Source organism: Miniopterus natalensis, chromosome 8 (assembly GCF_054644295.1).
Source record: "Miniopterus natalensis isolate mMinNat1 chromosome 8, mMinNat1.hap1, whole genome shotgun sequence".
Classification (NCBI taxonomy): domain Eukaryota; kingdom Metazoa; phylum Chordata; class Mammalia; order Chiroptera; family Miniopteridae; genus Miniopterus; species Miniopterus natalensis.
The window spans coordinates 49690420-49716008 of record NC_142088.1 but is presented as its reverse complement, the minus strand read 5'-3'; the positions used below and the strand labels follow the sequence as shown (position 1 = coordinate 49716008).

General features: G+C 38.4%; 1 protein-coding gene across 1 annotated transcript in view; it reads right to left on the bottom strand.

Moving 5' to 3' along the window:
- Positions 1-1979: 1979 nt before the first annotated feature.
- Positions 1980-25589, bottom strand: part of ITGB6 (integrin subunit beta 6) — a 64375-nt gene continuing 40765 nt past the window's right edge. Inside the window, exons 12-16 of the mRNA XM_016195639.2 lie at positions 21569-21794; positions 18390-18487; positions 13587-13706; positions 8079-8245; positions 1980-2392 (exon numbers count right to left, since the gene is read on the bottom strand). Of these exons, the coding sequence (XP_016051125.2) occupies positions 2294-2392; positions 8079-8245; positions 13587-13706; positions 18390-18487; positions 21569-21794 (710 nt within the window). The 3' untranslated portion in view covers positions 1980-2293. The remainder of the gene's footprint in view (positions 2393-8078; positions 8246-13586; positions 13707-18389; positions 18488-21568; positions 21795-25589) is intronic.

Sequence of the window (25589 nt, the reverse complement as noted above, 5' to 3'; positions counted from 1 at the left end):
GTTTTCACAAAATATGGGGTAATGTCCAGGCCTGTTTTAAAAGGCCTTGTAATGTGGGTATTATAACCATGCAGCAAATTATAGCCGATTTTCTGCTGCCTCTTGCATCCTGCGGCTGCTTCTTTCTGCTCTTATCCTTGGCCCCAGACTGAGATCAGCAAGGTTTTCAGAGCCGGTCACACAGGGATTCAGAAACCCAAGAAGAAGGTTTTGTATCGAGCAAATAAAAGGAATTATCATCCATCTAAGGCTCATTGTTTAAATTACCACGTTTATTTATGTCAACACAAAAAACAATAAAACAACTTACAAAACCCATTTTATCTTCATGTAACATAACTCTTCAGTGAACAGAAGTACTACTGTTAATGTTTTGGCCTTTTCAAGGTCCAGCCTTGGGTCAAAACAGTATTCAGACAAATAGCAAATTCTTCTCTATATACACACAAGAGGAAAACTTATATTTTCTAAAATCTCATTCGAGTAATAACACAAAAATGTCACATGTCGAGGTGAATACTATGGTTGTGTCATCAGAATGGTGATTTCCTTTTTGCTCTAGATTCTCCCCAGACCTTGGGCTTCATTCAGGAAGTTGGAGGCACATGAGCCCTTCAGGTTTCCAAGATGATTGCTTAGTAATTCTTTTAATATAGCTGTGTATTACACAAGTGTTGGATTTACCTGAGTTATTTAGAAACCAGCAAAAAAAGTCTCTAGGTAATCAGTATGCACAGACCTACCTGTAAGACTGATGAAACTTACCATAGAACACTGTGCCAATTCAGTGGATAAACATGAAGCCTCCAATAAGAACGAACTCCTCACATGGTAAAAGACTTCACATTACAATTTACTCAAAGGCAATAAACATGGCACAAAAGTATAAGACTTCACCTGCATCCCAGTAGTCTAAATGCTGTATGTTCAGTCAAGCTAAGGATAGTTACCACTTAACTCACAAAAATCTTTCTGTCATTTCACTGACAAAAGAATCAGCCTCGTGCTGTAGAAAGAAGAAATGGTTTGGAGCTAGAAGATCTAGATTCTGGACCAGTTCTACTTACTCTCTGAACCTTAGTTTCCTTACGAGGGTCAAAGGAGAAGAAAGTGCTTTGTAAAGTAGTGTTTACTATAAAAAATATTATTCTGCAATGTCCATCTCTTCAGTCAATCTATGGATCCCTAATTATCCACCTGTATTTTGCAATAAAATCTTACTTTTTAAAGTAACTATATGATGCATATTTACCATATGCAGCTGAAATGTCAATTATGTTATGCAAGTGGGAAAAGACTATAAGTTCAAAAGCCCATTACTCATAAGGGACTTTTGTACTCTTGATGTGCTTGACTTAAAACCACTTAAAATTGTGTTCCTTTTGTAATATTGGCATTCTTGTTGAAAAAACTAACAATTTAAAGTAATTCTTTAACAAGAAATTAAAACTTTCACATGACAATTACAGGGGTTAGAAGACTGTAAAACTGAGTAAAAAAAGACTGAGAAATACGGAAGAAGCAATAGTTTGAGAACTCAGAATCAGGAGGGGAAACTGAGTGTAGAAGTTTATTTTGGGGTAATTGAAAATCATCTAAATGATAGGCTTGTTATTTTTGTTTTTTACTGGTCATTTCTTAATTTAGAAACTACTTTTCCCTCATCTGTAAAACAAGTAAAACGCTTATTTGTGTATCTGGCTTTTAGGTTCAGACAAATCACAGAAATTCACATTTAATTTCATTCTTACATTTGGGACATTTTTAGAGAATTGCATTCTTTCAGCTGAAGTAAAATCAGAATCTCATTTCTCTTAAACTAAAAAAATAAAATTAAATCCTCATTTAGAAAAGGGCACATTTACTAAAAGTTTGGAATAAATTGGCAAGTGTGCTTATGCGATGTGAGCATATGGACTTTGTGACTTTGCTGAGACAAAGACTTCAGGTAGCTGTATTCTGGGAAAAAATGAGATTCTAATTTCAAATATTTTTCAAATGCAAATCAGGACCCCTTGAATCACTTTGATGATTTTTTTGAGGCATTAATGCAATAGACTTAGTACTCCTCAAATGATCCCCAAAGTCACCTCTTTGCTAAGGTATTTCTCTTCTTGATTATTTTGAGCCTGTCAACATAGTCTCTAACCTTCATACAGAGAACGACTGATCTCCAAATGACCTATTATTATCTTAAACAAACCTCATTTTGAAACAACAAAGAAAAAAAAATTAAATAGTGCATTAACATTTCATATCAGTGAAACAGACGTTTTCCATGCACAAAGTAGTTCTATCCATCCGTGGAAAGGTCCACCTTTTGTTTTTCCCTGTGTTTGTAGGTTACATTTTTAAAGGTGCTGGTGGAGCCTCTGTACAGTGGGTTGGTTCCCTAAAATATAAAAAAAAGGGTTCACATGAAAGTATGTACATTTTGTTAGTACACTGTTTTAATATATCTAAATAATTTCATTGGACATTACCAATTTCATTCTCAATTTTGAAAACCATTTGAATAGTTTTGATCAATTTGATGTCATGCTTTTAGCATTTTAAAATTTATACATCTTCATTTTATTTTTAAATATGCAGAACTAGTTCTGTATGTGTATTCTAAAGATCTTACCCTTTTTGGAAATGTAATAATTTATTGACAGAAAACAAGACTTTAGCTGTTTTAGTCACTGTTATTTTACCAGTACTGAAAACAGTGCCCAGCCCATAGTAGGTGGTCAGTTATTTATTGAATGAGTAGAGTGAACCAATAGGTGACTCAAAGGTGAAATGTAAAGTAAAAAAAGTAAAAAATGGGAAAAGTGAACTGGTAGAAGCATGCAAAGTTGAATCACACAGTAGTACCTGCCTTTAAGAAACATGTTTCTGGTGAGAGGCATCAAACAAGGGCACAAATAATCTTGCAAAAATGAGATAAAAATTCAGAAAAAGGAGTAACTGGCTGCTTGGGAGAAGCAGTGAAAGACTCCTAGGGCAGTAAACACCTGCTCTAGATAGTAAAGAAACTAGGTGTGAATCAGAGTCACTGGAGTCTGGTGTTTGCGACACTGGGCTCCTGAAGGAGCACAGGCCCCAAGGCAGGTTGGGCAAGATGGTTATGCCCTTGGGCAGTGGAGAGGTGTTGCACCAAAGCCTGGATAATTCAGCTGTGCTATTTGGGCTGTAGATGTGTTTCCAGGTGCCATCGCCCAGACCAAACAGTCCAAGGCTCTTTAGGTATTTGGAGAAACGCTAAGCTTGTTCCTTCTATTTCTCTTCTTCAGTTTAGCTATTCCTGGCAGGCACAAGACTTCTGGGTAAGGTACAAGGTTGACCACACAGGCTTTGGTGTCAGACAGCCTGGGGTTAAACCCAACAGCACCATGTGACCTTACTTAAGCCACTCTAAACCTTGGTGTCCTCACCTATAAGAGAGATCACCAAAGTGCCTACCACGTCCACGAGGTAACGTACTTTAGCACAGTGCCTGGCACATAGTCAGTTTTCAATAAATGCTGCCTCTTCTTATTAGCTTGCACTTAAAGCTCCTCTTCATATTTGGAACTTCCTTTTCTTTTATGTCCTGGAGAATGTAATAAAGATATTTCCCCCCAGGGTTTTGGTGCTCTTAACATTTCCAAGCCCATTTCTGGGTATGTATGGAATCTATATATCACCTCAGACCCTCCAAACTACTACATCTTATACTTTGGTCTTCTTATTCCATGAGTTGTAGAGATGGTAGCAATTTCTAGGCATAAATTTGAAAAAATCATGATCATATTGGCTTTCTCAGTACATTTCTCTCAGCTCTTAGAAGACCTGAATAAAATAAAAAATATTCCCTGGCCTCTCCCAGCTGTTACCCTTGGATTCACCACAATGTCTTCATTTTGAGGAGGAATGACCCCTGCACATTTTTCTATGTTGCCCAGAGCCAGTGGCCTGACCTTGGACCGAGTAACATGCCACCTTTGTTTATGCACCTTCGGAGAGAGATGCTCTCAGTAACGAGGGCGTCCTTGGAGGTGGATGATAACTGAAGGCCAAGTTGGCATATTGTCTCTACTCCTGAGGCCAGCCAGCATAGTCCTGAGGGTCCTCCAGCCCTTATCTAATCCTGCTGCCATAAGGACTTGGGATTTGGAGGGTGAAGGGCATACAGATGTGGTCTTGGATACAGGTAGAGAATTATTTGCAAACAAAAACACATATGGAATTCCATTAAGTTTAAGAGCCTATGTGCTATTAAATTTAAGTTAGCTACAGAAGAATAAGAAACTAATTGAAGAGGAAAAATGGAAAAAGCAAGCAGTGCAGGTTGGGGATAGTGTGGAGGGGCACTGTCTTGGAGAAAGAAGTTGGCTCTGAAATTCAGAGTAAATGGCTGTGAGAAGGGCCAGCTTAGATCTGCGTAGGGCCAGGAACTCCTTTGGGGACTCCATCTCATATCACATCAAACATATTAAAATATACCCCATCCCACTCTAAATGTCATTTATATGGACTTAAAGGAGGTGGCTTGAGTTGCAATTGACTGATTGATTATACAATGTTATTTTGTAGACATGTAATTGAATGTTTAATTTTGATTGTGTGGTTTTCATTTTGTATTTTGAAGGGACTTCATTTATTCGGGCCTACAATATTTTGGGGGTCTCTTTGCAAAGCTAGTTATAGGGCCTGGGCATGCTAATGGGGGTGATGGATAAGGCAGGCCCCACTGTAACAGGGGGTAAGGTGGGTGCTTAAAGGTGAACGAGCAAGTATATATCAGGGGTGAGGAGAGTGTTTCCTGGCCCTCAGCCCGTGATCAGGACTCAGGGGAATGAGCTCAAACGGGTTTTGTTGACAGTTGGAAGTGTGACAATGTCTAATACTGGCTCCTCTAGTGCCATGCTGGTGACAACCTCACATAGGATTTTCAGCTGAGACAAGGGCTTGTGTCTGGCTCCATTTCAGGTAAGTTTGCGCTCCTTCCCTTTTAGAAAAGGTAGGGTTTCCCTCAGCCATCCAGGGTGACCAGGCTAATTCCCTCAGGCATCTGGGGGTACTAATTTAGGCTGTGGATTCTGCAATTGCAACAGCGCATTTTTAGAGCTTGAAAAAGTGGTAATGAGAAAGCTCTCTGTCATGACCCACAGCTCTCTTAATGATTGCCTAACTGCCAGGCGCAGGCCTGCTTTGCTTCGTACAGTACAGAATCAATCCACGACTGCTAGAAATGTCAGACTGAACATTTTTTGCCTCTAGTTAATGACTTGTCATCTTTGAAAAAATGTCTAATCAAAGGTGAATTTAAATACCTTCCTTTTCTGTTTTCAGAAAGGATGTGGATGTGGGGGGGTTATTTTTTAAAGTAGTAAAAGGTAACCTTTCTTTATGGCTATGATGAAATGTTTCAGGAGGCAAGAATGAAGCTCGTTTTCATCCTGCACTCTGTCACCCTGCGAGTCAGGAGACCCAACTGTCTCTCACATCTCTGGAGGTCCCCTGGGTACTGCAGACCTATCAAATCCGGTTCCTCAAGAAGAAATAGATTTTAGATAAAAAACAGAATCAAATTGAAGACCCCAAAATGGATGCACCGAGCAACATTTTTTTTGGTTAGGGCATATTAGTGAAATTTGAATTGATAAATTATTTGAGTTAAACCTCTATTGCATGCAAGTGAATAATTATTACCCAGTCATTATCTAGTCAAGAACATCAAACATTTATTATTCAAAGAAACTCAGTTTAGCAAGGGAATCACATTGTTCATTCATGCTTTAATCTGTTTAATGCGTATTTTTGTTCCATTTTAGATATAGAAATGGCAAAAATTTAGCATTTGAATTTCAGTCATGTTCTACATCCTGAGGGAAAACAATTCATGTTTGGGGGAAATTAACTGTTAATTAAAATGTTATTTTAAAGATATTAATCATTTGTCAGTAATCATGCTTTTGTATGAGAACATTAAAATGTGCTGGTCGGTAGATACACATCACATAATTGCCAGAGAGCTTGTTTGTGGAACACGTGCTTATTATTTCTAGGAGGGTCAAGGCTGTGCTTGGAAGAAGAAGCTATAATTGGGACTTTGGCTCCACCATGGATCAACAGTTTGGGAAATCTCTTAACCTCTCAGAGCCTCAGTTTCCTTACATTCAAAGTGGGAATATGAAGACAACTTCACAGGGCTGGTAGTTGTTCAACTAACTGCTGCTATTGTTGCTTTTTTTGTTTGTTTATTTGTGTGTTTTTTAATGCCAACTTAACTACATTTTTTTGCATGGTCGCCCTTCTGACCGTTGCCAGGGATCTGCTTGACAGTTGGTGAGAGTTACAACAGCTACGGCCAGGGGTCAGGTGAAGTTAACTGCCCCAACACTGTGTTCTAAGTCACCAAACTAACCTGTCAGGTTACGTTTGACCTTGTTAGGGATGGATAAACTTTATACTCAATGCAAATCCACAACTTACTTTCCTAAAGGGTTTTTTTAAATTATAAAACATCCATACATACACAAAAGAAGAGAAGAGAAAAGCTGTCTAATGAACCTCTATAGACCCATCACTAAGATTCAACAATTATCAAGGTTTTGCCACACTTGCTTCAACTATCCTTCTTTCCCTTTTGGCTGAATGATTTCAAAGCAAATTTCCAGCCTTCATTTCCTTTCATCCCAAAATCTGGATTTTTTTTTTTTTTTTAAGCAAAGCCATCATGCTATTATTATACCTAATTGAATTAATCACAATATGTTGTTATCATTTTAATACCCAGTCTACATTAACCTTTTTCCAGTTGTCAAAAAATGTATTTTTTGGACTATTCAAATCAGGATCAAAACAAGACCCATACATTGCATTTAGTTATTGTGTCTAAAGGCATCTTTAAGGGGAAAGATAAAGTAGATAAAATATCCTATTGCCCTTTGTCCTGCACCTTATATTATGATTATTTCAAAATAATTGCATAAGATATAAACATCCATTATCAAGCTAAATTTATCCAAAACAGAAAATTCCATGTGCTTTAGGAACTGAAGATATCACTAAAGACTTAGAGAAAAAAGTGTTAACACCAGTTAATCTAGGCAGATGAACCCAAAGGAGCATTGTGTTTGCTTGTATTTTCTCCTGTGATATTACTGTTTTTAGAATCAGCAATGTAAGATAATTGCTATTAGATAGCTGGGTGCACCATTAGAGATAGAGAGATGAAATTAAAACCATGAAATTGTTTCTATGGGCCTCTAGAAATGTAATTATCTCTCCTGTGGAAAAGAAACACAGAAAATTGGAGTCCCGTTTTGTGTTTGCTTACAGTAAAGAGAAGACACATAAATTATATCTACTAAGTACATATATTTAAAGGTTGATACTTTTGTTTTTGTTTTTTCAGGTAGCTGTTTGAAATTTATGTTATTCCGAAAAAGTTGATGATATTTAAAAAACTCTTCTCAACTTTGCTTTGTCACCTATTATGAGTAATGTGTATTTCCATGGTAACTGGCATGAACTGTCTAGTACTCATGAACCTTATGCCATTAACTATAACATAAATGTTTATGGAAATGTTTAGATACAGCACCTATGCTTTATCAAATGGGGACTGAGGGGTCCTCCTGGTGGTGAGAAATAAAATATATGTCCTTGCTATCCCAAAGTAGCTAAATAAGGAGTTTCATGAGACTCTTCAGAGTGGAGGAAATCCCCCCAATGCACGAATGTATGCTATGAGGACCACCTGGGACCCAATTAATGGACAAATAAAGGAGCTAATGAAATAGCAACTACAGTTTGAAGATCTAAAGACTGTTTCTAGCATAGCAAATGAACCATGGCTGCTTCTAAGAGGTTAACAAGACTCTTGCAAAGAAGGCAGCAGGCACCTGTCAATGAGAATATATACTGGCTACATCTTTGACTACAAAGCAGAACAGAAATCAAAGCTGTTGGGGACATGGTGAGAGTAGTAGAGAAAGAACATGACATTCTAATTCTCTTTTAGAGCAGAAGAAAGCTGACTCCCTATTTCTTCTATAAGACACTTTAACCCCTACACAAGGAGTAGTGCCTAAGCGTTTACATACAGTTTGCCACTTGGCCTTTGACCTTTCTGCTTCGAATTTGGCAACTTCTTTGCGATCATGAAATGATACAAGCAGCTTCCAAATGCACAGTAGGACAACCCCGATGAGAAGAATAGCCAGTGAGACCCCCAACATAATCATGGGAATGTTTGGAGGTTTTGGACAGTCTATGGAAACCAAAAAAAAATTATATTAATAAGGTGGTACATTTACATTTTTTAAAATTTTATTTTTGTTTAAAATATTACAGATGTCCCTTTTTCTCCCCCATGACCCGTTCCACCCCGTCCCCTCCCCCTCCCCCTCCCCAGTTCCTCTCCCACTATTGTCCATGTCCTTGGGTTGTGCATATATGCATATAAATTCTTTGGTTACTCCCTCCCCCTCCACCCACCCGCCCTAGATAGCTAAGATCTGGAAACAGCCCAAGTGCCCATCAGTAGCTGAGTGGATAAAAAAGCTGCAGGACATTTACACACATGGAATACTACGCAGCTATAAAGAAGAAGAATCTCGTACCCTTTGGGACAATATCGATGGGCCTGGAGAAAATTATGCTAAGTGAAATAAGCCAGGCAGAGAAAGAAAAATATCACATGATCTCCCTTATATGTGGAATCTAAAGAACTTAATAAACATTTAACATTTTGATAAACATTTGTCATTAAGTTTTCCAACTATACTTTTTCTCTAGTAGAGAAAAAGTTTTGCTGAAAAAAATTTTTTTAGTGAGTTACTTGTTGAGGTATAGCTCTAATTCCTTCAAAGTAGAATAGGAGATAAAGAGTGTGATTATTAAAAGCAAATGGATACACACTTGAAAGGCTGACTCAGAGTTAAAATCCAAGAGAGTGAAAATTAGTGCACATGGAATGTTTAAAACTATAGTTTAATCACTAAAGATAGTCTCAGTCTCTTCTGGGCATATGATAAAGCAGAAATGGAGTGTGTGTGTACGCACACATACACATAATTACTTTTTTATGAATTTTTTTGAAACTAAGAGATTATATTCAAAATTATATAAAACATACCCCCTGAAAAGTTTACTATTTACTGCTGCTGCTTTTCTATTTTTTAATTTTTTAATGCACAGAAGAGAATCATGGCTTTCAGTTTTATTTTAACTCTAATGCCTGATGTCCTGGAAAGTTTTTGGACTGAAGTCAGGGGAGGTGGGTTCAGTTCTTATCTGAAGTACACTACCTATCTAAGCCCATCAAGTCCTCCATGTCTCTGAGCCCCAGGCCCCTCATCTGTAAAACAAAGGTATAGGACTTCAGTGTCCCCTTACCTTCCCTGACAATAAGGTTAAGCCCAAGTGCTCATGCTGATTAAACCCACATCTTCCTAGACCTCTCCCCTGGGATTCTGATTCAGTGGGTCTCGGATGCAGCCACAGATTCTTCATTATTATTCTTTATTATTAAAAGTATCCGAAGTGATTGTTGTCATCAGAGAAGTTTGGGAAATTAGATGTTTTGTATAGTCCTTTTAACTTGAACATTCTATGAAATGTTATTTTGACCATTGATGATATTAATGTAATTTTGCAATTATATGGTACCTTCCCTCATTGACAGCAGAATGACTAATAATCCTTGCAATATGCCTGGGACATGATACATTTCTTAATGAAACATTATAATTAAGCTCTCCCCTTGCTTTCATGGGGGAAAAAAATCCCACATAAAAATTATCATTAAATATCTGCCTCCCTCTGCAAGAAGTGAGGCAAATCCATGGTATCTGGAGAGGAAATGAATCATGCTTAGTTTATTTTAACTCTTAGTGTTTTTCAATATTTAATAAGGAGAGTTATATACCCAAGACTACTCATGCTACTTTCAAGAATCTATAGCTGATCTGAATTTGAGCAAGACTAATGACCCCCTAGCAGTGCGATGCCTGGCCTCACACATCTTTGTTCTTTGTCCAAAAAACCATGTAAGGAGATTATACAGAAATAAGTAAAGGAGCTAATGAAATAGCAACTATGGTATGAAGATCTAAAGACTGTTTCTAGCATAGCAAATGAACCATGGCTGCTTCTAATACGTTAGCAACACTCCTGCAAAGAAGGCAGCAGGCACCTGTCAATGAGAATATATACTGGCTACATCTTTGACTACAAAATATCTGGGGTGAGGCATAGCATGTTCTTGCTTAAAGCAAGATGAAGCTTGCTAAGACCCTGCAGCCAGAATGTGAATTAAGAGGGCTCTCCACTAGGGAACAAAAAAAGGAGGAATAGGCATGGCCTGGTAGAGATAATTATTTTAAGAATTTAGAATCATTGGGAATTATACATTTCTCAAGACTACACCTTGGCTCAAGTAAGTCACACAATAGAAAATCCAGGTCAGTGCTGCACTTAATTCTAAGGGCCTGAGTTTCTAATGCTGCCAGTCTGGTAGGTCTGCCACATGTGGCTACTGAACACTAGAAGTGTGACTTTTCTGAATTGGGTTGTGCGATAAATACAAAATACACACTAATTTTGGAGACTTGGTAAAAAAAAAAGTAACCTATCTCTTTAATAAGTTTTTATATTATATTGATTACACAATTAAATGACAATATTTTGGATATAGTGGATTAAATAAAACATTACTAAAATTCATTTCAACTTTTTTTTACTTTTTGATGTGGTTTCTAGAAAATTTTAAATTGTATATGTGATTTGCATTAACATTTCTATTGGACAGTGCTGATCTAATATATTTTGGGTATTTAAATATTTATTATAATCATATAGCCAGTGGGAGGCAGTATAGCACAGTAGTTAAGAGCATGGACTTTAAGCCAGACCTCCAGTTCCAGGACCAGCGCTGGTACATAACTGCTGCAAAACATAGCAAATTATTTAAATTCTCTATGCCTCAATTTCATTACCTGTAAAATGGAAATAATAACAATACGTGTTTTATATCACTGTTGAGGGTATTAAATGAATTAATATATGTAAAGCATCTAGAATAATACCTGGCATACAGTATAAGTAAGGGCTCGATAAATGAGAGCTGCTAATATTATTATTATTATTGTTACAACAAATTCACTCTTCCCCTTTTCTATCCTCAAGACCTCCAGGGCCTGGAACCTCCAACTTGGAAGCCATGGGTGTAACATCCACACCTGCATCCCTGCCAGGAAGGCTCCCCAACTATCATTCTTGACTGGTCCCTCAAGATTTTGTGGCTCTTATCCTCTGAAAGTTTTCCAAATGTAAGAAAAAAAGATGAGCAAAGCTCTCCCTACTCCCCCTCCCATGGTTTCTTTTTCAATTTGTTTGAAGTTCTTAAGTTCCATCTCCCCCTTTCCCATTTTTCCTCTTTTCTATCCAGGCCTCCCACCAGCTGTCCTAAGTGTCTCTGGTCTTAAAGTGAGAGGGACCTATGGACCCCTGGGGATGGGTTCTACCCTCAGGGCTCTGGGAGCTCTGGCTTAGCTAGAAAGGCCCACATTTGCTAGGAAAGCAGCCGCCTAGGAGCTGTCAGTTGACTCCTGGTAAGCCTCAGGAAGGTGACATTTCCCTGCTACAAAAGCACAGAGAGAATAAAATGCCTTAAAGGCATCAGGGCACCTGAGTGCTCTTGGAAGGATGGCATGTTGATGTCCCACTCCTACTGTGTGGGAGAACAAAGGAAAAACCCAACAGTTCAGTAATGAGGCATTTTATCAGCCAAAGGCATGTTTCTCTCTCTCTCTCTCTCTCTCTCTCTCTCTCTCTCTCTCTCTCTCTCTCTTTCTCTCTCTCTCACACACACACACACACACACACCAATAAATGAAATAAAATAAAAATAAAACCAACTATCTACAAAAGCCCCCGAATTAAAGACAGACCCTTTTCTGGAAGTTTGTTTTTGTTTGGAACTTGTTTTTTTAATGGAATTAATATCATAAGGAATGGTTTTGATTTCAGAAAAATGTGCTAAAGTCCCTGCCATGGTCACAAACAGAGGGTTGAGGGTCTGGTTGAAGAATTTGACTTTATAAAACAGACAATGACAAAATTACTGTACTTTTTCCTAATAAAATAGGATTCGCCTTAACTTTCCTTAACTAATGGCCTCTATGATGCATTTTACATATTCATTTCAAATGAGATTCTCAAGAACAAGTCTCCAGGTGCACTCTGCCCACCTGAACTTCAAGGTCACGGTCAGAATCATAGCCTCACATTTCGTATTGTGCACACCTTTACCTCTCCCTGCCCCTTAGCACTGCAATGTGATATTTTCCTAATCATCTTCTCTTGGTTGGTTTACGATGTCTTGAACTTACTTTTTGGTTACTTTGGAATAATTGCTTTGGTGTTTACACTCTGAAGTGAAGGCGGTTTGATACTCCTGGTTTCAAATTCAGGACTTAATATTTTGTCAGCACATTGATGAGCAAGCACACACAGCAAAACACACGTGCCTTCCAGCCTGCCCTCCCTGCTGTTGTCTGGGGCAGGACTTGGGTTCCAAGCTTTGTGGGGGAGGCGGAGGAGGTTGCTGATAAGGTCTGGAAAGGTCTGATTTAAGGCAGCTGTCATTTCTGCTGGAAAGTTTTAGGGACACATTCTTAGTTGAAGGCAGAAAAGGTGAAGCACCTGTGCCTAAGAATGTGGCCAGGGCCTCTCAATGGAGGCCTTGAAGCATCTCTATCAGAGCTGCCGGGCCACACATCAGGCCTGCTGATTCAGGACGCAGGCATTTAACATGCTCCCCAGGGGAGTCTGATAGTCACAAAAATTTAAGAACTTCTCAACAAAACTACCTTTCCCACTATTCTATTTTTTCTATATAAACTTCTAAAATAAACTTCTCTCTCCTCTTCACTGAAGACACGATTTTTATCTGAGGGCTTCCCGATTCCCAAGCTGACTCCCGGAGCAGGCGTGGATGCAAAGCCACAGAAGCGATGGACTCAGATCACCTCCCTCCTCACTTCCTGCTTCATGTCTTTTTGATTCAGTGTTATCATTTACAGTGACCCATGACTGTAGGTTATGAACTGCTACATGTTTTATATGCATCATTCCATTTAATCCCTGAGTCAATCCTTAAAAGAAAGTATTATTATTTTTCCCATTTTACAGATAAGGAAGTAGAGGCCCAGAGAGGCAAATATCTTCCAGCACGTCAAGCAGCTATTAAGTGGTAGAGCAGGATTAGAACCAAGATTCGCCTGATTCAAAACTCAGCTTCGTAGACTGCTGTGCTCCCTCTGGTTTGTCTTTCCTAAATATACACCTTTTGCTTACATTTCATTTAACCTATCTACAACTCAACAGCCAGCTTTCCGGGAGAAGATGATTAGTACAAATACACTCATCTGGTCTTAATAAGAGATATGGAAACATATCGAACATTTCAGTCATTGGGAGAGTAGAGGCACTTCATCAACAATTTGGAAATGTCTTTCCTGGCAAGCTACCCAAAGTGTCTCCCTGGTTGTTTTCTTCTCTCCCATGTAGTATCACTCACCACTGACAATGGAAGGCATGCCGCTCACCTTTCTCGTTGATGCTATGAATGATGGTTTTCCCTTCGTTGTCTGTAGTTATTAGGAATGTAATAAGACATTCATTTTCTCCTTGTAGAGAACAGGAAACAGAACTATCCTTTGAGAAATCTGCAGATAAAGGAGTCATTCATTAGGCTAGATGAGTTTCCAAAAGAGATTATTTTTAAATCAAAGTAGTATTGAGCTTTCATATGCAAATAGGAAATTTCGACATTGCAGAATAAGAATAGAAAAGACATGAGATTTTTCCCATGAATTGAGGTTTTAGTTTCTACTCATGTTCCAGAAGAATAGTTCCAGGTGTGGTCAATCAGGACTGACCATCAAATGCACCTATCAAACTGATGGGGGCAGGATTTCAACAGAGCAAAAGTACTTCAAGGCACGTATGCCTCACTGTTTTGGGAATAGAATGGCCCTGATTATGGTAAAGAGGGGGCTATATGTTCTTCTTGGCTTCGAGCATCTGGGAGGAAGCCTAGGTTACGTTTCAGAAAGAGACTACAAAGTCTAAACTGATATTGATACTTCCAAGGGGGGCCTTTCCCACAATGCCATAGGCAAGATTGCTAGCCATACCTAGTCACAATAATAAATATAAATTAATATTGGGAAATGGACACTGAAGTGTTATGTAGCTCAGGGACCAGCAGGATAAAGGTAAACCCCAGATAAAATGAACCAGGATGACAGTTTGCCTGACCATTCAGCATAGCCCCTTTTTAACTAAAAAATAAATAAATCCAGTTTTCCTCAAATCTTTTCCAAATAGAAATTATTTTCTTGTTGAGTTATTTAAGAGACAGAAAATGAATGTCATATTAGAAATTGAAAATACAGTAAAATGGTCAGTCTGAGTTGTTAATACTATTTATCAGAGATTCTAGTAGGCTGGCATCTATGCCAAGATTATATAGCATTTTCCTAATTGAAAAACAACTTGCTTAACATTCTCCTATCTCATAAGTTGGAGACTTTTTAAAGATACAGTCATAAGCACTTTTACAGAAACCTGTAAATAGCATGACTTTATTAACCTAAAATTTTAAGACATATACAATCTAAGTGTACTATGACACAGTGGGTCAGAATATTAAAACTGGGACTGTCCCAGATAATCTTGAACAAACTCTTGCTAGACCTATAACTTTTCTTATTAGCTTAAATATAAAAATAATATAATGTAGTATATAAAATATAATAAAACAATCTATATGTGTTGCTCTGACTCTAACAAAGAAAAATTAATAGGCTGTTTTGGGTTCAACAATGCCATAGCCATAGAAAGACAGAAATATTAAGGTTTTTTGCATTTAATCTCTAAGATAAAAATGTCACATCAGGGTCTGTGTGAAGTATGCCTGTGTTATCTATGAAAATGGGGACTAGTAAAACTTTTAGTATTATTAGTAGGATTTCAGATGATAGATTTAAGTGGTTTTGAATCCATTAGATGCATCTGTGTGCATAGGTATATTAAGAAATCTAATTATAAACCATTCTCATTTGTTCCTTCCCAAATGTTTACGATTATCTAAATAACCCGGGAGCTCTGAAAACGCACTTCAGGGGCCCACCCCTGGGCATTCTCATTTGAGAGGTCAGTGCTATGCGCAGGCGTTTGCATTTTGGTGAATTGTTTGATAGTATTTTTAATAAGGTGGTTCTAATTAAGAGGCTTGGGAACCTCCAGGCAACCTCTGATTAATGAAATTTGTGTTATTTCACGTTTGATAGCAACTGCATATATATAATTCATACTTTGGTTATTTTTAGGTGGCCTTGGACACACGCCCTGCTGCCACACACCCCAGTGAACAGGACTCATCAGGTCCTGGGGACATGCCTGCTGTTGGACGGTTTTTCTCCTTCCCTCCCTCTCTCCACCATGACAGCGCACACCCACTCTGTTCCTCTCGAGCTTACTTAATGGAACATTTTTTCCTCAGGTAGAAAATATGTGGATAGCTTATAATACTCCTTTCAGTAATATTAATCCTGCTTTTTTATTTTCTTTTAAATAGCTACACTGAAGCACAGGGAGGCTTAATTTACTTGGCCAGGATTATTTAAGTTTTAATGGAACTGCTAATATGACCTTTGAGTCACGACTCCCTTCTTGCTTTAATTACTTCACCACTGCTTTTCATGACGGTTATGACTCTAGACTTGGCCTGTTTCACAGTGTTTGGGTATTAAAATGGTATTATTGAATGAGCAATGAAAGGGTCCAGCTTGGGCTGGAGATTTGCATAATTAGCTGCTAAGGTTTTCTTTTGTTGTTCATAAGAAATGGACCTTTCTTTTTCACCCACCTTTACGAGTGCCAGCAGTGCTGTGCTAGAATAACGCAAGGAAAATAAGATCTCAGGCAGTCCATGAAATCATACTTAGAAAGGTAGGAAATTTGAGAATGGGAGTGAGGAGGCCCGGTCTAGGAAGGCCCAGGAAAAATGTGGAAAATATAAACCGTCTGGATCACTGAATCAAGATAACTATGTGTTTAAGACCTCTGCTCCAGGGCCAAGTCAGTAGTTCTCAGAGAAAACGTTTTCCCAAGGAGAAAAAAGGGTTCTGTGGTCGAATAAGTCTGCGTACTTAGAAAACAGTATATTTAAATATAGCAACTTCCTTTTGCCTCTCCTGAAAATTTGCAACGCACATTTAACTTAATGTGCATAGAAACCCTAAGGAGTCCTTTAAGAAAGCAAAAGGCTTAGCTTCCCATTTCCAAAATTTATATGACTATGGGTGGTTTTTCCCTTTTAACACTTTTAGTGTCCCATGGAATACACTTTGAGCAACAATGCTCTGAGTACATGAATTTTGGGGTCAATGAACAATGTCTCTTTCAGTAAAATGGACTGAATAAAGTTAAACCACATGTCCTTAGAAATGCTCACACAAGTCACCACAACACAGGTGGGGAACAATTTACTTGGATTATAGAGTTATACTTATTTTAATCTCCATGTCCTTGTTGGGGAAGGGTGGGCTGATAAAAGACCCTGTGGGAGAGCAACTATGTTGTGATAATTTCAAGGTGACATGATCAATAACACAACTGGTGAGTAACTTGAACTAGGACTTATAAACAGGCTCATTAGAAAAGTAACTTTTTAATCCACAGGCTGACAAATATATATTTTTCTCAAATTCATCAAAATTAGTGCTTTTAGATGGTATTAGTGATCCAATTATTATTTTTAATTTCTGAGTTAGAAATAGTTGCATTACCTTTTTTGAAGATAATTTAGCCAATTACACACAAAAAAAATAATGCAAATATTTTAAATGCCACTTTTGAGACCCAGTCTTCCTCTCAAATCCAAGCATTTGTGATAATGTACTTAGAAAACTGTGTATTTAAATACGGTAACTCCCTGTTCATGATTTCCATGTTTCCAAGTCCACTCCCTTTTGTCCTTCAGCACATTAGATTTCCCAGGCTGCTACTGAATTAGTTTCTAATAATTTGCAGGGCATTTCCTGAAATTTTTAGTCATTTCTTGGAAACGTTTGGTAAATATCCTAGATGTTTGCTGAGAAATGAAGCCAGAGGGATATGCTGAGGCTTTGAACTAGTTACTAATATCACCAGTCCACAAATGCCACTTTCCTCAGTGCTTTTATGGCGTGTTACCTTCGGTATTGGTGTAAGGTATACACCATTTTGTCCAATTTATGGTTATTTGGCATATTTTTCTGTAGTCACCAGAAAACACAGATGAGGGGTTTCATGAGCACTAACCATGCCCCTCTATATAGGGTTATTCAGAAATTTCAAGTTTGAAACAACGTAGATAATTTTTAAAACAATATAAATGTCACTAACTTATTCCTCCTTGGAAATGGATTAATTTTAGTATTCTCATTCCATCTATTCAAGACACATACCCTAGAGTGTCATGACTTATTGTCCTGATTATGCTACTTCGCCTGAGATACCTCTTGGTCACGGCTCTAAAGCGTGCAGAGCGTAATAACGCAGAGAGGTTCCTATGATGGAAAAGCCAACTCCCCCAGATTGTCCCTTTAGGAGGACGCAGTCACCTTCTTTGTTTTAATGTTCACAAAGTATTTTTTTAAATGGCCTTTCCAGCTAAAATACAATCTATTTAAATATTTGAGATGTCCACTTGCCATTAGGAAAAATCTAATTTTAAGTAATTACATTTCAAAATGACAGGTGAAAACAAGAGCAGGCTTTGCTAAGCAGCTAAGGGTAACAGGCCCTTCTCGTATTTTGAGGGTGAGGCAACGGGGACTTAAGGATGGTCGTGAAGTGCCCGCGTTTGGAAAGTTGGGAGTAAAAGCATACAGAGGGGAAGGGAGGAAAAATGACCACTAACCAGAAACTGCCAAGTGTCTGAGGGCTGCTATCAGGACGCCCATATTATACCTTTCTTAGTTCCATTTTGAAATAAGGCAATCAGATGATAGAGGACAATTTTAGGCTCTGGAGTTAACATTTAGGTATTTCTTCAATTTCCTTCTTTCCAATTCAAACAATATAGCATTCTGGAGTTCTCTGCAGTTGTATTTGTTAAGCAGAGCTGAACTTGCCAGCAGAGCTGAAGTCAGACAGAATAGCCATGACTTTAAACCTGTTACACCCCCAGCCATCAGGGTTTTAGCCTTACGGAATACATTGCCCCTTAACAACTAGGATGAGGGCACTAATGCCCTGGTATGAATGAAGTCAAGCCACTGGAAAGCCTGTTGTAGAGTTTATGCTTCTCAGGAACTAAGCAAAGAAAAGGAAGGAAATCAATTTAGGACAAGTAGAACCTGCTTCTTCATTGATGGTCACGCCAGCGAGTTTACATTTGTCAACACATTCTTCTCGGGCCTGGTCATCTGCAGACAGGTGGCATTCAATGCAGCTCCTGTGAACATTATTCAAAAGAGTTTATCAGTTCATGTTGGCACCTGGGATGTTGCTTTACTGCTGTTACTGTGGTTTGTGCTGTAGGAGCGTCTCATAGAGGATGGTGCCTTTTGTTACTTTCAGAAGATGGTTCCAAGAGGAAACTGCTTTATTCTGAATTCTACTCAGTGGCCAATGTTCCCTGAGCCAGTCTTGATAATAGCTACTATCCTAACTTATCTCTAACGATTGCTTAAGTTACCAAAGAAAAGCCAACACAAAAACTCCCAATTATTTTGTTATTTGATTTAGCTACATTTTCCTGGGAAGGGTTTATGCTACTGAAATATAGAGAGTAGACAAAGTTTGAATTTCTTAACATAAATGGTCTGTATTTTAACAAGAATTCATATATGTCATGAATGACTATTTTAAAGATTCACTTTTCCATAACTCTTTTGAAGGAATCCAAGCCTTGATAGGGATATTTTCAAATGGTGAGGATTACAGCCCAGATCCTCATTATGCAGGGTTTTTAAATAAAAGACTGCTACTTATAGAAAAGTGTATTTCCAAAAAGCACAGCCCAAGAGTTAAGCTATTGTAATGATGTCTATATAGCAAAGTAAATTTTAGACCCTGAATCTATCTTGTGCTGAAAATCACTACAAACAGGTTGTGTTTGAAGTAACCCCAAACAGCAGACACACTCTTACTAAAGGCATGCACCATGGTGCCCCTCTCTTCCCTGGCCATGGAAATGTACATTCTTCTGAATGCTGGGAACATTCCCCACAGCACCCCTGCATTCTCACACCTCAGTTGAAACCTCACTTCCTCAGGTAGCCTTCCATGGCCTTTACCAGTTAGTTTCCTTGCAGAGGAAGCCTCCGAGTTCCTCTGAAGGAAAGTCTTAAGAGCAGCGATCTGTGTGGGAGTGGAGATAGAAGTCTTTTCTGAAAGTTTCCTTGTGTTGCATGCATATTGCATTTATCCATGTTATATATTTATTTGGAGTGGCTTTGCAGGAGGCTGCTGGAGACTGTGGAAACCCTTAGAACCTCTGCCCTTTTGTGCATCTCACTGATGGCTGCCCAAGCTAGTCTGGTGGCCGTATCCCCTGCCATGCATATAGTTCTTGCCATATAGCACCTTAGATATCTCCTGTTCTGTCAACCCAGGTATCATCATAATTACTTTTGTTTCTTTAAATTTTATTTTTCAATTACAGTTTACATACAATATTATTTTTGTTAGTTTTAGATGTACAGCATAGTGGTTAGACAATCATATACTTTTATAAAGTGTTCCCCCTGGAATTTCCAACACCCTCATCATAATTATTTTTAAAAATATCCGTCTTGCCCTGGCCAGTGTGGATCAGTGGTTAGAGCGTCGGCCCTCGCACTGAAGGGTTGTGGGCTCGATTACCGGTCAAGGGCATGTACCTGGGTTGCAGGTTCAATCCCTGGCTCCAGTCCGGGCACGTGCGGGAGGCAACCAATCAATGTGTCTCTCTCACATCGATGTTTCTCTCTCTTTCTTTCTCTCCCCACCTCCCTTCCACTTACAATGGAAAAAATATCCTCAGGTGAGGATTTACAACAATAACAAAAATCTGTCTTTCCCACCAGATTCTCAGCACCTGTCATGGTAGGAACTGCAACAGTTTCAGTCATCACTGAATGCCCATGGCCTAACATGATTTCTGGCACAGAGTAGGTACTTAATACCTACTTAATAAACAAATGTATGAATGAATAAATGGAAGAATGGACTCATCTTAAAACTAACATAAATACCACAAAGATCACTCTGATTCCTCAAATTTAATCTACTTTGACTATTAATTTCTTATCAAACAGATTTAAGATTGAATCATGTTTACAGAGAAGAAGAAATAGAAAAATAATAGAAAAGTCTTAAAAGGACATCGTACTTTAAATCCTATTCAAATAAGTCTATGTTCCCATCCTTCTCTTGGCATATGCCCAGGCACAGTGACAGAGAAGTTTTAACACCTGAGGTGAATATCATTGAGTGAATATTGATTTTTTTACTTTGTTTACATTGGAAATGCAAATGCCACCATTAGAGTTACCAGAGTTAATGAAAATATGAGCTGTTTAAGCATGTTTGCTGCAAAATACATCATGCACTACAATGTCATAACACAGCCAAGTTGGAGGCTTGTTTCACTTAACCTACAAATGTTGTCTCACTTCCATTAAGAAGTTAGGTGCCCTCCCTGGCTGGTGTGGCTCAGTTGGGCATCGTCTCCTGCACGGGAAGATTGCTGATTCAATTCCTAGTCCAGACGCATGCCCAGGTTTTGGGTTCAATCCCTGGTAGGGGATATGCTGGAGGCAGCCAATCGATGTTTCTCTATCTCCCTCTCCCTCCCTCTCTAAAGAAAGTAATCAATAAAAATATCTTAAAAAAAAAAAAGCTGCCAACCAAAGAAATAATTTCTTTAGTGGAAAATAAGAAAATGTGTTTTGTTTTTGTTGTTGTTGTTCATATGATATAAAAAAAAAAAATACAATACCCAATAGTTGTGCAGAATGACAACCAGAGGAAGGGGCCAAAGAGCATGAGTGGTAAAGAACGAAGAAATTGAAAGCCAAGATTGTGTTTCTGCCTCTTTGCCTCCAGGGGTCTACAGATAAAAATGAATCAGTAAGGTCAGGCTATGAACTTCCAGATAAGAAAGAAGCTTATCTGTTTCCCTTGAAAAAGTACTGAATGCAGGTGTCATCAGTGTACCCCCAGGGCATTCCTTGTGTGTGGCTAGCATAGTAACTGAGAGGTGATCTGATGTTATCAGTGCGGGACATCAGCTCAGTTTCCCGGCTAGTCTCTGGCAGAAACGTGACTTTGTGGTCCTGGATAATCAGGGCTGAGAAAAAGGCAAGCGGAGGCCTGGTGTCCCAGGCTGACGACCACAGGGGCCTTACGGGTTTGTGTGTTTCGATGGATACTTGGAGAGTAAGCCCAGCGAAAACAATCAGACCTCAGTCTGAGTTTATAAAATGTCACTATAACTTTGATCATCAAGAAATATCTGGACAAAAGGGACTGAAGAAAGTAGAGACATTACCGCTTGGAGTTACAGAGATCGCCACAGGTGGGACAACGTTCACAGGTTGGTCCCGAGGCTCCGGGATGCGTGCAAATGCACTTGCCACACACACAGTCCCCTCGCCCGCTGCAGAGCACCCCAGTGTCCTCAGAGATGCAGGAGTCCGTACTGGTTGTGCAGTTACAGTACTCGCCAGTCCAGCCACTCCTGCACATGCATTCGCCACAGTCGCAGTCGCCGTTATCTGTAAAACAAATGCTCTATGTTTCTTAGGCTCAAAACCACTTTCAGATTTTTGGGACCATCTTTTCTGTTTATCTTTAAATACAGTCAAAAAGACAGAAGAAAAAAATGAGAAAAAAGTGAGTGTGTGGGGGGTGGGAAGGGAGTGAGTGTAGATATATTTTATGAAATACATTTTACTAACTATATATATTTATTGATCTGGTCTCTTATCTGAGACCAACTAGATTATCTGATGTTATATCAAAGAGAATTCATAGCCAGATGAAAGGAGATAATTGCTTTTACAATATTTCTCTTTAGATTAAGGTGTCATAGTATGAGATACAAGACAGACCTGGATAATTCCCCATGTCTACAACACTGTCTCAATGATCACGAAAACCTCATCTATAAAACAGAATAAGATCTACTTCCAATGAGACACTGTGTTGATCTCTTGGCTCTGCATTCACTCATTAGATGTCCTACACACAGATAGTAAGTGCTCAACAAATTCATTTATTTGACAAAGTTTACTTGAGCATAAAGCATGTGCTGAAGATTGTATTAGGCATGAAAATACAAAATTAAATAAGACAAGGTCGCTGAGCTTATAGTCTAGTGTTAGGACTCAGGCAAATAAATGCTACTACTAATAAATACAATACAATGTGACCATCATTATACTCACAGGGAAAGAGTTTCCAAATTAGACTAGAGATTTGGGGACATTTCCAGAGGAAGTGATGCTTGAGCTGAGTTTGGAAGATAAAGATAGAAGGCAGAAGAGGATTTTATGCATCTTAAGCAGAGAAAAAGCATAGGTTAACACCAGAAGTGTGTAATAGTGTGACTTGCTTAGTACCTACAGTAGTTTTTTATGAATAGAGCCAAGGGTGTGGAAGAAGGGGAGGTGGGGAAGGTCTGCAAAACGTGAGAAATCACATCATTAAAAGCTTTATGGACTCAAGTAAAAACTTTTTTCTTGAAAGTTATGGAATTTTAAGTAGGGAGGAGACCTGAATAAATAAATGTGTGTCTAGAAATGCCCTGGCATCAGTAGAGGGTCAAACTTGCAACAGGAAAATGAATTAGAAAGTATGAGGCCCTGTGTCTTTGGGAATGGAGAGGAAAGGGTATGCAATCAGGGCATGGATTGCTCAGGGTGTGGGTGCAATTGGTGCTGGGTTGAAGGGGAGGGGAAGAGATAGAGGGATAGAGTCCTTCCTGGGTGAGCAGACTGGGCCTCTAGCTGGATTGTGTGGCTTTTCGCTGACGTGGAATGGAAGCTGGCTCAGGCTCTGTCTCATCCCCTGCACCTGGCATAGACTAGGGCTTCATTATTGAATGAATAGATTGTTCTGAAGCAGAGGAGGAAGAGGAGCTTTGAGTGGGGACAAAGCAAGTTCATTTTTGGTTCTGTTGAGTATGAGGGACCTGTGGGACATCCTAGTAGGCAATTGAATACAGTTGACCCTTATAAGCAGCTGAATGCAGTTGACCCTTGAACAACATGGGGGTGGGGGTTAAGGGTGCCAACACACCTCCCACAAAGTCAAAGTGTGCATATATAACTTTTGACTCCCAAAAAACTTAATTACTAATAGCTTACTGTTGACTAGAAAGAACCCTTACTGATAGCGTAAGCAGTCATTCAATACGTATTGTGTATGTTATATGTATGAAAATCACAGGAAAGAGAATATACATTTAGAGTATTTACGGAAAAAAGCCCACCCACATATAAGTGGACTGATGCACTTATATGTTGTTTAAGGGCCAGCTGTATGTATGAGTATGGACCTGAAGCTTGCAGTGGGGAACCCATTAAAGACAGATGGCAGTTGAAGTTGTTGTGAATCAGGTCATCTAGGGGAAGCAGAGTGAGACAATCCCTGCAGAGCATCAGAATTTAAAATATGATCAGAGAAAAGGATCCTTTCAGAAGGGCCTGGGATGGAGGAGGGGAGTGAGAGGATGTTGCAGAAGCCTAGGGCAGAGACGGCTTGAGGAAGGAGGCTGGAGACTTGCTACAGGCAAGCAGCCCTTCCAGTCTTGAAAATTCCTTTTGATTCTGGCCACATAATACTGTATAAAATACTATGAAATAAAGTGTTTAATATAATAACGCTTGTGTGTTCTTTTCATAATATATTTTCTGGGTGCCTACCATGCTGACCTGGCCTTAAGCTTAAGAAATATGAAGTAGGAAATCATAGAACAAAGGAGATAGCTACAAAGATTTCTAAGTTGGATTCTGATATATGCATAAATATATGTACACACTAAAAAGCATATGTCTCTAATGAACAATAAGAGTTAAAATTTATATATATATATTAGCATATATATAGATATATATATATACACTAAAAAGACATACACCTCTCTAATGAAAGATTAAGAGTTGAAATTTATCTGGATCCATGACATCAAGACATATTCCAACTGCATTTCATAACCTATTTAATTCATAATTGAACTAATTAACTCAAAGCTAAGAATAGTTAGGTGATTTAGGCCAAGCCATTAGTTTAATTTTATATGTAAGTTATCCTCAAAACTACAGTTGCTTTTTTGTTTCTTCTTCAACACAAGAAGAAATTTACTTTCATGATAAGGAGAGATTTCTATAGTGAAGATTATCCTGAAAAATTAATACAATTTATAAATATTGTGAAGTGAAATGTGCTTTTCCAAAGGCTTTGGGAATGCCCCAGTGTAAGAATTGGTTGGCAGAGATTTAGAAAACCTCAAATACCTGTTCATACCACAACCGCCACAAAACCTCTGCAGTGGCTTCATGTAGAAGCACGCTGATAACCAAAAATCAAGAAAAAATTATCAGGCTTTTTTCAGAGGAATGGGTCTTTCTAGAATGTTGTTGACTGATAACTGTAAATGCATAACGGCAGGAAGTTTTTTTACTGTAATACCATTTAGAGTTTCCAAACTCTTAGAATCAAAATAAAAAAGACTAATGGAATTTGGGCAAGAAAAAAAAAAATCAATAGAGTTCTGCATCTGTGAGTGCTTACAGATGGATGGAAAGGGGCTTGAGAAAGAACATTGTGATAATAGCCCTTCAGAGAAGCGGCACATTGCAAAGTAAATCAGTTGTAAAGTAGGTGAGGTCTACACAAGAAGTGAAACTGTAGCATATTCAGGGCTCTGTTGCAGACCACAGAATGTCCATTCACAAGGCCAGGCACATAACAGGTACTCCATAACTATTTGTTGAATTTGAATAATTGTACTTAGTTTTAGTATACCTTTTGATAAGGGAAATTACTAATAAGAGAAGAATATCCTTTGTGATGTTACTAAAAACAAAATAGCTTTTGAGAAACAGTAAAGTTTGAGTATTGTAAATTACCCCAAAGTATGAAGCCAGTTGGCATTGGTGAAGTTCTCTGAGTCCATCTGAAGAAATAATTGTATTTTCTAAATAGAATTTCTTTAGCAATCACTGTATCTGATACAAAGAGAGGGACTGTTTTCACACCTTGTGAACTACAATGCACGAACTACAATGCACAGATCAAGCCAAATGTCTTTGAGTTTGTTTCTGTTTGCATGCATGATACAAAACAAAATGAAAGACCATCGAGACATTGAAAGAACCGTGTTGCTGAACACAGTTCAGCAATTATTGCTGCCCTAGATCTCTTTGAGCTAAGATTAAAGGGTGAAATATAGGTGGGGTTAGTATTGCTATTATATTGTATTAGATTACACTTAATGATTTTTTGAAAGGTAATTTCAAATGTTTTGAGCACATCTTTTATCAAAAGATTTCTATTAGGAATGCAAT